The 13,849-nt window shown below is 46.2% G+C and overlaps 1 protein-coding gene across 2 annotated transcripts; it reads right to left on the bottom strand.

The window, feature by feature from the left end:
* Positions 1-474: 474 nt before the first annotated feature.
* Positions 475-13,029, bottom strand: lipca (lipase, hepatic a). Of its 2 annotated transcripts, none has more exons than XM_015343362.2 (10): positions 12,840-13,029; positions 12,623-12,755; positions 10,194-10,384; positions 9,760-9,939; positions 9,009-9,126; positions 6,980-7,213; positions 5,915-6,157; positions 4,692-4,806; positions 3,235-3,453; positions 475-1,270 (listed from the first exon to the last, which is right to left on the bottom strand). In XM_015343362.2, the coding sequence occupies exons 2-10, from the start codon at positions 12,702-12,704 to the stop codon at positions 1,153-1,155; spliced, it is 1,500 nt and encodes a 499-aa protein (XP_015198848.1). In that variant the 5' UTR covers positions 12,705-12,755; positions 12,840-13,029; the 3' UTR covers positions 475-1,152. The 2 variants fall into 2 exon arrangements, with proteins under 2 accessions (XP_015198848.1, XP_006628848.1); XM_006628785.3 differs by having other exon boundaries at positions 12,889-13,029.
* Between the last annotated feature and the right edge of the window lie 820 nt (positions 13,030-13,849).

Raw genomic sequence — 13,849 nt, 5'->3', positions numbered from 1 at the left:
AATTATATATGGGGGTTGTTGGAGCACAGGCTCCTCTGATGACTTGTCACCCTCTCTTTCCTGAGCTCAGTTTTGCCTTGACCGTGAAACACAGGGAAAGCTCCAGAGGAAATTCTGGGGGTAACCCTGCCTGCTCAATCCCACTGTTGACACCATGAGCACTTGGCTTTGTGACTTGACGTAATGAGACTTCATCCAGGCGTCATCTCGGCTTCCAGTTCTGAAGACTACTCGCGTGGCCCTGGCCAATTCTGGAAACAGGACGCCCACACAAGGATTTCATCAGTCTTGTGTAGCTCTCCCTCTGTCAGCACAGCCCAGGCTCAATGCGAATGGCTGGCAGAAATGAAAATGGATCTTGAGTAAGTGGCTTACATGTGCTTGTGGGAAGTGTTTCCAGCATATGAAAATGCTCACAAGCAGCTATTCGAGTCTGCTGTATAGTCGTGAAGTTAGGATAAGCGTGAGTTCAGAAACGGTTTTCTCACTTTTTATTAAAATTAACTGGTACTTTTCTTTGTACAGTACATGGTGATGTTACATTTCCCTATTTAAGTTCTGTGCCATATATCTTGTGCCAGAGAGTAGAGTGAACTCTGTCATTGCAGCTGTCTTTGTCTGTAGCTCCTACTGTAGATAGCATTGATAATCGAATATCAGCTTGGCTCCCCTTGAGTTGCAGTACTACTCCTTAGCTCCTTCTGAGTCTTCATGACTGGGTATATTAAGCATTGTTCCCAATTGTGTGGCAGTTGATGTAAAAACTGTACCTATAAAACTTAGGGGATTGTGATTCTTAAAGATTACTAAAGGTGCCCCTTTTCAGCACAAGCGATGCTCAGTATAGCGTTGTACAGGGCAATGTGCCCTTCAGTTGGGATTTTTTTCTTCCTGGCAACGCAAGCTGTAGTAAAGCTTTTTGTTTGGTAACTAAACCTTTGTTTTTAAAACCCATAAAAAATAGTTTTTCCCCCCCGTCAGAATTTTTAGAATGGCTTGTTACAAGATAGAGAAAGGAAAGAAAACATGCAGACTTTCGCCTTTGAGAAACTTCTTCAATAAACAAAACCATCCGAGCGCGTGGTGACCGCCCGTGTAAGTGGTGCTCGCTTGTCTTCATCCCCTGGCTCCTCCTGGCCCCGTGTCTGCGGATCAGTTGCTGACTTTCTTCTTCCGTCTCCTGTTGGGGTTCTCCTCGCAGCGCACGAACACTTTCTCCTGAGCAGGCTGCAGCTGACTGTTGTCTTCGCTCTGGGGGCAGAAGGAGACCCTGGGAGGGGAAGAGGGCAGTAGTGTTAGTCAGTGTTGGGCATCCAGGCCAACACATGAAGACACGGTTGATTATTGTAAAAATCCATCAACCATCCACCTCCTTTCTTCCATCCGTCCTGGACGGGACGCCGGCCCATCACAAGGCACGCACAGACACGCACGCACAGACGGGCTCGTTCTCGCACCAGAGCCAGCAAACCGAACTGCGTGTCTTTGGACTGTGGGAGGACCCAGAGGGAAACCCAAGCAAATAAACAGAGAAGATCGAAACTCCACACAGATAGTAGCGCCGCAGTCCAGAACTGAACCCAGGGTCCCAGCTCTGCAGGGGAACTGCAATGCGAACCACTGCCACTCTATTGTTAAACACCTGGTGATTAAAAAAACTGAAGACACATTTGGAAAACCCAAGTGGGCTCCAAGTGAGCTATATGGGATTCATGGCCCCTGTTGTTTGCACGTGTTTATGGGATAATATTTTCTTTTATGCTGGCTTCACCGTCAGACCTCAACTCCAGTTTAATTAGGTGCTTTTGCAAAACACATTCCTCAAGCTATGACAGGTCAGTGGTTAAGACTTGCATTGTAGGTTCATGTACACTAGAGGGCGCACAGAACTCAGCTCATAGCTTTTCTATCGGCCGCTTCGGCAAAACCACTTTCTATTTCTGTGTTTGGAAAGCAACTGCAGTGTTGTTTACTGGTAATTAAAGGATAGTGAGAAGCCAATCCATATTCAAGTGAAGCACAACAATGTCAAACTCTTCTCTATACACTTTATGTTAATATTAGCACAGAAACAATGTTGGAACAGAAACATCTGGATGAATGCTGAAAGAATGTCCTCTCTGTACACAGATTTAGCACCCCAGCATATAAACACAGTTTACAGAGCTTCACCAAGTAACATTTAAAGCAAATCCTACACATTTACATGCAAAGGAGTATTAATATTAAAAAGTCCCCGTGTATACAGGCGTCAGTGATTTATCTTTATATTGGAAAGCTGTGCTGTTACAATTAGCCACTGTAGACTGTTGTTCTTGTCATACTTAGTCATGATTCAAATTATTTCTTGGCTCAGTTGCTGTTTCTGTTAATAGCCCTGAAACCACAGCTTAGTCACATCACACATTGCATGTGTCTGTTGGAATTATGTGCATTTTTGTCATGTATAATTGAAAGCTACATACCAAGACTGGTGCTACTTAACATTGCTCTACCTTAGTTCAAGTAGATAGGTGCATCGGCATGCATAGGCTGCAATGGTACAAGTAAAAGTTTATTCCATGCTGAAAAGAGATGATAATAATAATAATAATAATTGCTTACACTAGTGCTTTTCTGGACACTCCACTCAAAGCGCTTTACAGGTAATGGGGACTCCCCTCCAACACCACCAATGTGCAGCCCCACCTGGATGATGTGACAGCAGCTATAGTGCGCCAGAACGCTCCCCACACATCAGCTATCAGTGGGGAGGAGAGCAGAATGATGACGCCAGTTCAGAGATGGGGTTTATTAGGAGGCCATGATTGGTAAAGGCCAATGGGAAATCTTGACAGAGAAACGCCCTGGGATTTTTCATGACCACAGAGTCAAGACCTCGGTTTTTAGTCTCATCTGAGCGCTTTTTTACAATATAGTGTCCCCGTCACGATACTGGGGCATTAGGACCCACACAAACCGCAGGGTGAGCGCCCCCTACTGGCCCCACTAACACCTCTTCCAGCAGCAACCTTAGCTTTCCCAGGAGGTCTCCCATCCAGGTACTGACCAGGCTCACACCTGCTGAGCTCCAGTGGGCTGCCGGTTGTGAGTTGCAGGGTGACATGGTTGCTGGAATAAACCTGTACTTGTTCTGTTGCTCTACCCACCCTGCTGTCCTCCTCTGGGTCTGTCAGTGGAGCCCCCTCAGACCCATCTCAAGAGGACTCGCCCCATTTAAACCTGCAAACCTACTTCTGCTGTGTCTCTCCAGCCTTGACCCGGATGTTGCCCACAGTGAGTTCTGGCCCCTTGGCCCCTTTCCTCCAGGGCATGATGGTCCTCATCTTGTTCCAGATGTGGGCCCACACTGCATTGCCTTCCCACTTAAACCTGAGCACCATCAGCTCCCCGATGTCTGTGTCCAGAGTGATGAGGAAAGTGTAGGTTTTGTTGCCGGTTATCTCCTCGACACTGCAGAGGAAAGAGAGTGGCGCTGGCGTTAGCTGGCTCTTCCCCGCTTTTTCACTGTGTGGGACTGTGCTGTGTCTTGGGGCAGAGGCACAGACCGAACTTGTTTAGCGCGAGTGTGCTGCGTCGTGTTTGACTCCTTATGCAAAGTATCTGATCTTCCAATAACAGTGAAGAATCAGATGCAAACCTATCGGGGATTAACACATATCCCATTGGGCCATGTGCACACAAACCCTTAAGGTTTACAAAAGAGGCGAACTCTGATGATCTTTGTGTCACATGACATGCCTTAAACAAGCCCCTTTATTTGAGCACAGCCCTGTCAGCTGTGATCCTTTTAAAAAATAGATGCAATCGCAGTATACTGAGGAATAAAATGGGAGGTACATTTTCTGGCAGTGTCTTGTTTCTGAGTAAGTTGGCATATGATTAACAGGTTATTACGTGTGGATGCTGTACAGGACTGCTGTCAGCAGCTTCAATATCCAAGATCCAGACCCTTCTTGAATTCCCTGTGGTGACTCAGCATGCACAGGATGACTTGGCAGTGTGCTGCCTCTGCCTGAATCCACCACGGTTTTAGTAAAGAAGTGCCTCCAGCCTCTCAGCTCCGACTGCACTGATATTACAGAGTGGCAGTTAGCGCCTCGTGTCAGAATGATTCTCAATGATCGGGAAGCCGGCTTGGCCTGATGGAGTCTGCCCAGTGGCTCTTTATCGACTCAGTGTTGTCAGGAGAGGCTGAGCCCGCAGGTGTGGGCAGTTTCCCATTGACCGGGTGTCCTGACCCAGGCTTTCACAAGGACGAATGAAATGTCAAAATATAACACTTACCACTGGGTGTAGAGAGGACTGAAGTAATCAATACACGTCTATGTAAAAACCCAAGAGACTGAGGATTTTAGATCTATAGAGCTGATTATTGCTGTGCTGGCTGGATGCATTAGTTCTTTCACACTGAACACTTTTTTATGATTGACGCAGCAGTGATTATGATAGTATTTGATGTTCTGTTTTTATTTGGTGAAACTCATCATAGATGTGTTCCTCCGTGTACGTCAGGCATTTCCCATAAGGCATCAGTGCAAACAGGATATTAAGAGCACAACTGCAGCATAAGCAGATATTTCCATGGAGCAGGAGGCTGTGCATGATGTGCAACCTTGTGTTTGTGAGTGTTAAGAAAGGAGATAAGGGGTCATAAGGCTGTTTGATTGAGCTGAAGTCAAATTACTTACAAAGTGATGGGCAGGTTCTCACTTTCCTCTTTAGTGCCCGTGAGGGAGATTGTAAGAGAAGGTTCAATCTGCTCAATCTGGTTGATGAACTGAATCTTGAACTGGTAGTGGTACACTGTCAGAGAGGAAAAGCATTGATTTTAGTTTCACTGTGTCCTGGAATAATTACACGTTGATGCAACACTTGTCTTTTACATTTGGGGTCTTCATAAGATGTGTGTGGTTAAGACATCATCCTTGCTGGAGTCTTATGTTAATTTATTATGGACGAACAGTACACTACACGGATGAAAATGTTACAAAGCAGAAACACTTTCTTCTGTGTTGATAACTGAAAAGCGTTCTCTCTCTGAATCCCATGTGTTCGAGAGAAAAGACCACATTCTGAGAGAGGTGCTTCAGTATCAGCTATGTAGCAGCTCTAAACTTTTATTGACCTGGACTCACCAGGAGTTGTTAATCATTCTCTGTCTCGGGAGAGTTTTTCTTACCTTCCTCTTGCTGTTTGCGTCTCTGTAAGCAGTGCTTTTATACCCAGGAGAGGTCTATTGCAATTTTCCAAAGAACGTATTTAATGTTTGAAAAGTTTGTTGGGAAATAATCATTTAAAAAAACAAATAGGTCATGAATTATATAATAGTAATTGCTTACATTTATATAGCACTTTTCTGGACACTCCACTCAAGTGCTTTACAGGTAATGGGGACTCCCCTCCCCCAACACCAGTGTGTAGCCCCACCTGGATGATGTGACGGCAGCCATAGTGCGCCAGTACACTCACCACACACCAGCTATCAGTGAGGAGGAGAACAGTGAAAGAAGACAATTCATAGATGGGGCCATGATTGGTAAAGTTCAATGAAAATATGGCCAGAACTCTGGGGTAACACCCCTACTCTTTTCGAGAGACGCCCTCGGATTTTTAATGATCACAGAGGGTCAGGGCCTGGGTTTTACATCTCATCTAAAGGATGGCACCTTTTTACAGTAAAGTGTCCCCATCACTATACTGGGACATTAGGACCCAAATAGAGGGGGTGTCACAGGGTTCAATAACACCTCTTCCAGCAGCAACCTTAGTTTTTCCCAGGAGGTCTCCCATGCAGGTACTGACCAGGCTCACAGCTGCTGAGCTTCACTGGCTTCTCAGTTTTGAGTTGCAGGGCGATATGGCTGCTGGCAAAAGTAAAATACACATCATGGTAGTGCAGAAAGATACAGACCTTTGTAGGGCATGTGGGAGCGGGTTTTCAGGTACAGCCGTTTGCTAGACCCTGTGCGGACCTTCTTGATGTTGTAGCCCAGAGTGTTGCAGCGGTTCTTGCGACAGTCCAGGCAGATGCCCTTGTTGAAGGACTTGTTGTCGTGGCAGCGGTAGGCCATGCTCTGCTTGTCTTCGTTGAGCAGGGAGTCGATGAACAGGTGGACCGACCTCTCGTGTGCACATTTCACTGTCTGCTGAAATCCTGGGGAACAGATACATTCGAGTTACACACAAGTGTCCAGGAAATTAACATGCAGTGAATTGGGCCATCCTTCTAGCAGATAGGCCTTTTGTCTTTTGTGTCACAAATCCGACACATTTTCTCTCGACAAGGAATCTGATCTGAATCTGTCTTTCAAAGAAGTGATTGGTTTCCAGCAAATTATCTGTCCCCCTGAGGCTCTTTGTGTAACAATGGCACCAAAATCCAGCTCATTATAATGTAAGGGTGACAGTTGCTTTCTTTAACACATTCTTTCTTTTTCATGTGGAAGAAACAAGCTTGACTGAAACCATGCAAGCCGACTGCATCTTCCCATTATCCATTTTCATTCACAGGCTCTGAGGAAGCCTGCTGTTGTAGTATTGTACATTGACACCTTGTGTCTCTACTAAGCCATGTCTGTCTGTGAATGCTTACCTTCCCTGAAATGAGGATTCAATTCTTGCTCAGTGCTCCCTCATACAAAACAAAAGACTAGCCCTTTTAGTTATTACTCCTTCCTTTTCAGACCAAAAGGGGAAATCAAAACAAAAGCATTGCATTCACAATCCAGGTTTTTTCCTCTAACAGTGACTGGTGCAGGGTTCTTAAATACAGACATATCACAACGCTCCCTCACTGTGCGACCTGTACAGAACTGCAGCCATGACCTTGGGCTTAGCCTGCAGTGTTCAGACCCTCGAGCCCCTGGTTCAGGTGAGACGTGAAAAGGCAGGGAAGGGCAGTCATGTAAATGCTGCCTTGACCACCCTGCCTCAGGACCAAACATGGGCTTTTGCCATCTTTCTCAGCACCACGTACCCAACAGGCCATACTGCGCCAAGTGCAGATACAAGTCCTTGATGTGGCAGCCAGGCTGGAAGGTGCCCCCGTTGGGGTAGAAGTCGTAATGGCCCACGGGCTGTTTGATGCCCACACTCAGGCCCATGTGCTGCTGGGTGAAGGTGTGAATGGCATCCACGAAGTTGGCGTCGTCGGGAGACAGTCGGTCGGTGTAAGACATGCCCTCGAACAGCGGCCCCGCCGGGTCCAGGCCTGGACAGAGGTACAGACACACCATTAAAACGCCACGCCTTTCTTCATCACTGCAGAAGGGCAGCTGAGGGGCATTATGAAATACTCATTTGCAAGATATTAACAATTGGAAGGTAAGTGGATGTAATTGAAAGGCAAAATCTTTAAAAGGGTTTTCTGAATTTTAGATGGCTTTGGCAATGGGTGTTTGAACTCTGATTTAGTTGTTTTCTGGTTCGGTGCTGAACTTCCACTGTGTCAAATATTCCTTCAAGACGGAAGGCTGTTTCATTTACCAAGGAAAGCGTGTGATTAAGAGGGGGAAAAAGGTGGAGCACTATGGGCCTGTGTGCTGAGGTATTATCCCTGCCAACAAAAACTGGGAAATGGGAGAGAATGAAGGCTCCATTTCAGGACACAAGAAAGGTTGCAAACAAGAGAAGCCATTTGGCCCTTCTGTTAGGTAGTTACTACTGAGCTGATCCAAGGCCCTCCTCCAGCTGCTTCTTGAAAGAAGCAGGGTATCGGGTTCAACCTCGTGGCTGGGCAGTTTGTTCCACACGCACACAGCCCTGTTCTGATGGCAAGAGTCCAGAGCAGTACCAGGAAGAGGTCAGTCAGTTACTGTTCAACATGAGCGTCCAGTATTGATCTCTTCTGTGGGACACCCTGTGCTTCACGGGCTCCTCCGGAATCAGGCAGTGATCCAGTTGGAAGATGTAAAACAGAACTAAGCTATCAGGGCTGGAATAAGGTTTTGTCTTCTTAAAACAAATTTGTTTTCTTGATTTTTTTCTATTTAACTCCAAATAAATTCCAAAGAGTAATTCACATTACTCTTCGCTTTCAAACAAATTGCCATTCTTTTGTCCTTTTGTGATTTGTGATTCCCTGAACAGGCATATATCGCACCCTGCTTGTCACAGACCACTATCACGCTGGTTTCTAATGGAGTTCTGTAAGGAAGAGAATGCAACAGCCCCATTAAAGATTATTCTTTTTTACTCTGGGTTATTTCCACTTCCAGTCAGTCAACTGCTCTGATGTGCCAGTTAGTTGAAAACTTAAGAAGCCTTCCTCAGCATGGGACCTGTTTTATTGGTAATGTATGTCACTGGAATAAAAAAAAAAACATTCTAAAGCCCCTCCACCACCACCAATGTGCGACAGATGATGTGATGGCAGCCACAGTGCGCCAGAACGCTCACCACACACCAGCTCTCAATAGGGAGGAGAGCAGAGTGATGAAGCCAATTCATAGATGGGGATTAAGAGGCCAAGATTGGTAAGGACCAATAGTAAATTTGGCCAGGACGCCGGGGTTACACCCCTACTCTTTTCGAGAAACGCCCTGGGATTTTTAATGACCACAGAGAGTCAGGACCTCGGTTTTACATCTCATCCGAAGGAAGGCTCCTATTTGCAGTGTAGTGTCCCCATCACTGTACTGGGGCATTAGGACCCACATAGACCGCAAGGTGAGTGCCCCCTGCTGGCCCCAGTAACACCTCTTTCAGCAGCAACCTTAGCTTTTCCCAGGAGGTCTCCTATCCATGTACTGACCAGGCTCACACCTGCTGAGCTTCAGTGGGTTGCCAGTTGTGAGTTGCAGAGTGATATGGCTGCTAATAATGTGTAAAATCATGTGAATGATTCATTTAAAAGAAGCTTCTTGAGTCTTTAGTCCTGGCGGGATTATGCAGCGAGTGCACCCGGAGATTAATAATTAGACACAACGGGAATGTGGGGCCGCCTCCTGTAAGCTGCAGGCCCAGCTGTGTTGCACAAGACTCAGTTGTGCGACAGAGTGGTTCACCTGTAATTCTTCCAATCTTGCTGGGGCCGCTGATATAACTGCCGGCAAATCCCGAAACGTGAGCCCCCAGGCTGTACCCGATCAGGTGTACACGGTCCGGAGAGAGCTGGTAGGCCTCCTGCAAGCAACACAAGCCCGATTGTTCGCCGTCAATATCGCATTCCCCCGGTGAAGGCACGGGGTCAGGATGCCTCGCAGTGAAAAATGCGAGTTATTTTGTTTTCTTTCGCAGTCTCCACAGCACTACGCCAGGAATCCAGTGACAGTAAATATCTGGAAACCTAGTCCAAATCCTTGTTGGATACAGAACAAAGGAAAGAATGTAATGAGCTGACATTATAACGCATTCGATTACACAAAAAATGAAGCTGCTAAATGTTCCTTAGTGTTACGTCGTCATTTGAGACTGTATAAATTGATTACTCATTCTGTATTCAGATTACATGGAAAACTCTGTTGGATCAAATACAGTTTTTTTGTACTAATGTATGAGTGTTCATATATTAGTATCTAATTCTCATCACATTGGTCAGAATTCGTCATTTTAAAAACGGTTTTACACATGATAAACAGCTTCGTAAGATGCTGTTAAGCAGCCCAATCGTAGGCAATCGTTCCTGAGCTTGATAAATATTTTCCATCGAGGAATCCAAGCTTTCAGGTTGTTCTGCCCGAGACGCCTTTTTCTGCGTCTCCCAAGCGCACCCCTGGAAGAAGCTCTCCGTGTTGGGAAGTGCGCCGCCACACTCACCCACAGCCACTGCAGCAGGTCTGCGATCTCACGGCCCACCACGCGCGTGTTCTGCACCGCGATGGGGTAGTGCTGGTGCGCCAGCAGGAGCCAGTCGGCGATCAGCACGTTGATGTTCCTCACGGCGGACTTCAGAGCGCTGGCCAGGTGCGTCACCCAGTGCTCCATCATCCCGTCCACCTAGACCGGGAATCCAGGGAATGGTCACGGCCCCGGGAACGGCAAGGACCGTTCGTGACGACGATGGCAACAGCGACGTTCAGAGACCCGTGGAGGAGATCTGCCCGGCTGTCCAAACTCGTCACACATTACCAAACAGTGGGCCATGTGGGCTCTGGCTGAGCTTGGCCGAGCGTTAGGAGACAGGCCTGAGGTAGGGGGACTCGGCTTTCGTGGATCAGCGGGAGCCTGCGAGAGGAAGGGAGCTCTCTTACCGACCAGCCGTGGATGATGATGACCACAGGGAGGGAGGTGTTGAAGGAGCAGGACTCCAGGCTCTCCGGCTGGTGGGGCAGGACTCTGCAGGTGTCCTCCATGGAGTCCCCTTCCGCGTACATCCGGAAGATGGACTGGGGGACGGAAGCCATCTTTTTTGCTCCAGCAGACTGGTGTCCTTCTGGGGTGTCTGAGTTGCAGTATGGAATATTATCAAGAGCCTGCATGTTAACAGTTATTCTCAAGCACGCTATATGAGTTTTCCAAGGTAAAAACGATGCTATAGTTGTGATCTGTATTAATTTGGAACCACATAACCACGTTGTTCTGTTTCTCCTGTAAAGAATGGCAGTTATATTTAATCTTTGTGTAGCACAGGATACGTTTTCAATCCATGTGTGAGGGCATACGGCCATAACAGATCTCCTACGTGTTGGCCATCACCAGCTGATGGCCTGTACAGTGAGGAAATACCATTCCTGACACATCAACCACCCCTGGAAATGATTCTGGAACACACTGACAAAAAATAAGTGGATATAAAGATATAAAGGTGAAATCTTTCTATGTACAGTAAGCGAACGCACAATATACAGTATATCATACACATTTGAATGAGTGTTACCTTGATTTATACTTTCAATACATATGCATGCCAAACTCCACACAGATAGCACCCCAGGAATTGAACGCAGAGCCCTGAAGCCTAGAGGCAGCAATGCTAAAAACTCCGCCACTGTGTCTCCCACTATACAGTATGTGAAATATGTCATTTAAATACTGGGCCCCTATATATTCATTTTTCCTCTTCTGGAGTTTTTGGGTCTCCTTTTCTCCATTCCTGATGGATACAGTGTTCCACTATGATACACTAAACTAATTTCCATCTCCTTACACTAATATTCTTTTGATTTATTGTATAACTCTGTAAATTACTGTGAAAGCCTTCTGTGTTGACTTCTAGTAAAGGGCACTATACAAGAATGAATTGAATTTGACTGGAGCTTAGCTCTAACCTTGGCCCCAACATACCACAAATAGGGATGGGATACCTCAATTGTTAATACTGTCCAGATGTGAATATCACGGCCCCCCATCAAATTCAAATATTTTCTTTGTGGTTAAAGATAACTACCCACGCATTAGGCCAGAAAGTCCATAATAAGTAAAAAAATAAAAGATTGTAGTTCGGACTGCTCCAAGAATTAGAAGAAGAAACCTGCAGCCAGGCTTTGCTGTTACTGCAGGGGTGACGATCTTGGTAGGGTGAGTGATGGAGAGCATGCTGCAATGAGCTTTATGAAACTGTCGAATCCAGACAGTGCCTGAATCACTGGGGCGCTTCGCAAGGCCAGTAGGTAAAAGGTTAATTCTCATCCTCGTCAGTTTGAACCCAGTGCCCTGGCTCACTTCTCAGTCTGGGAATCCGAGTGCTGTCCACATTTCCCAAAACCCAGTATATCCTTCTTGTTGTTCACTGAACAATTCCAAGAACAAACTGTTTCTCCAGCCTCGTTGCACTTTGGATTCCCATAGTGCATTGTTTGGACAGGCTTCTTAAAGATGGAAATGTTGATTTGAATTAAGGTACAGTAACTGGCACAGCCTCAAAAAGCAAAAACTGAAAAGAGGAAGAGCAAGAAGGCAGGCATGGTGAAGATGATGGCAGAGAGCCAGCCAGGAGCAGGTATGAACCTTTTCTAAACCTTTCCTCTTGAGAGTAGCTGCTCCCTGGCCGGCCAGACGCCCTGTGCTGTTGACCACTCTGTCCACTCCTGTCTGAGTCTGACGAGTGGCTTTCACAGGATGTCTGACTGCTGCGTGCCACTACAGGGCAGGCTTACATGGGGATCGCTTTTGAGTGCCTCCATTCTCAATTTTGTCTCTCAGTCACAGCTCACAATATATGAAAAATATCTAATTTGCTTTGAAATGAGCATGCTTTCGAAACCTAAAATGCCACCTTTATTCTATTTATTTTGTAAACTGCCTGCTAGTGACAGAAGGTCGGTTCTGACATACTGTATGTCCTGATACTCACACTAATATTTTCTTTTCCAAGTCCCCTATCCTGGACTAATCAGCCATTTGACACTTCAGAAGTTCCAAGCACAAATTCCTAACTGAAACCCATGTTTTGATTAGAAGTACAGTCATCCAAATGACATTTAGCATAGAAAACAATGAAATCACTTCTGTGCCACCCTGGTAATTATGAGCCGTGTTCATCTTCTAATCAAAACACTCCAAAACGTTTTAGAAATGAATCTGAGGGAGACCTGGGAGTAGAATTCCTTACCGATTGCTACTGATTCTTTTTAATTGTTCTAGATTTCCGGATGTTAAATAACCCAACCACGACTGCACAGCAGTATTTCTCTAGAACACATTGCGACACCCCCAGCGACCTCTGATGTCATGTACTCACCTGAACTGCCTCCTCTCAGCCGCTTTCCACCACTCAAGTGGTAAATGAAGAGTAAGGAGACCAGGACTTTGAGAACAGCCATGTCTCGCACCGGCGGCTCAGGGGCTCCTATTTTCAGGCTCCTATTGAAAAGCTGTTGAAAGATACGAGAAATGAGCAGCAGCGTCACCTGACCGCTTGCCTGAGCGGAAAGGCAGCGATCACTCTTTGCTGGTACCCGTGTGGTTCTGTTGGGCCTGGCGCTGTGGTTCTGGGGAGGGCTGTACCTTGCTGGGAACAGGAGGCAGCCCGGTGGCCAGTGTCGCAGTGCTGCAGCCCGAGCCGGGGGGTCTGTTTGAAGCCGGGATGAAGGTCGAGGGCTGCCTGGCGAAATTCTGCTGATTTCAAGCTGATTGGCCCTGGCCCCTGTCGGACCGCATTGCGAAAGGACAGAGAGAGCGAGAGAGGCGGGGGCGAGAGAGAAGGCACATTTGACAGATATTGCCTCAGCATTTCGTCAAGCTGTGCAAATAATATAAAAACAAGCAGATGCTTTGTCAGGCTCACCAGCGTAATGTCTGCTTTTGATCCTCAGTGAGTCGTGGTTTGCGCTGTGTGATCTCAGTGTGTGGCAGAACATCTATTAATTAAAAAAAAAACATCAGAAAAGACCTGTTAGCTGTATCATTGCATGCAGTGTGAGTCTCTATGATTTGTGTCCTTGCATCAGTTCATATATTTATTCACTTGTTTGAAAGAGTTTATCTATCTTTCATGCGTGATGATATTGGGCTGTATACCCATACAATATATAGTAATAAGTAAGATGTCGTTGGTATACATTATGGTATGGAGAGATTTAATGCATCAGTGCTTATGTACGGCACTTCTTAAAGGCTGTGAGGAACTGTAGTTTTTCAGCATCTGTTTTCATCAGAAATTAGTATATACAATATAATTAAATAATTTCATTGATTTTATTAGCTCTGTTTTTATGCCCATCCAAGTTCCGTCACTACTAGTTTCCAGTGTGTTGATGTTGTATTGTGCAGTGCCGAGTCACTACCAGTCTCCTTCTGTGTAAAGCCTTCTGGTCTTTTTCTATGGATTCTACATGCCTAAAGGATGGCCTGCAGTCCAGGGCAGAGTGCGTGACTTATCTTTGACCTCTGTATTGTGCATGTGACCCTTCGGCAAGACCAGTCCTGTCACACAGAACATTCACTCCCTCACCTGCGGAGTCAGATA

Source organism: Lepisosteus oculatus, chromosome 5 (genome assembly GCF_040954835.1).
Source record: "Lepisosteus oculatus isolate fLepOcu1 chromosome 5, fLepOcu1.hap2, whole genome shotgun sequence".
NCBI lineage: Eukaryota > Metazoa > Chordata > Actinopteri > Semionotiformes > Lepisosteidae > Lepisosteus > Lepisosteus oculatus.
Note: the sequence above shows the minus strand (reverse complement) of the source record. Positions and strands in the feature narration are given on the sequence as shown.

Coding starts and splice junctions, on each gene's coding strand:
- lipca (XM_015343362.2), bottom strand. CDS start 12,704: ATGGCTGTTCTCAAAGTCCTGGTCTCCTTACTCTTCATTTACCACTTG. Junction 4,807..5,914: donor CTCCCACATGCCCTACAAAG/GTCTGTATCTTT, acceptor CCTCTCTGACAG/TGTACCACTACCAGTTCAAG. Junction 3,454..4,691: donor GAGAACCTGCCCATCACTTT/GTAAGTAATTTG, acceptor TTTCCTCTGCAG/TGTCGAGGAGATAACCGGCA.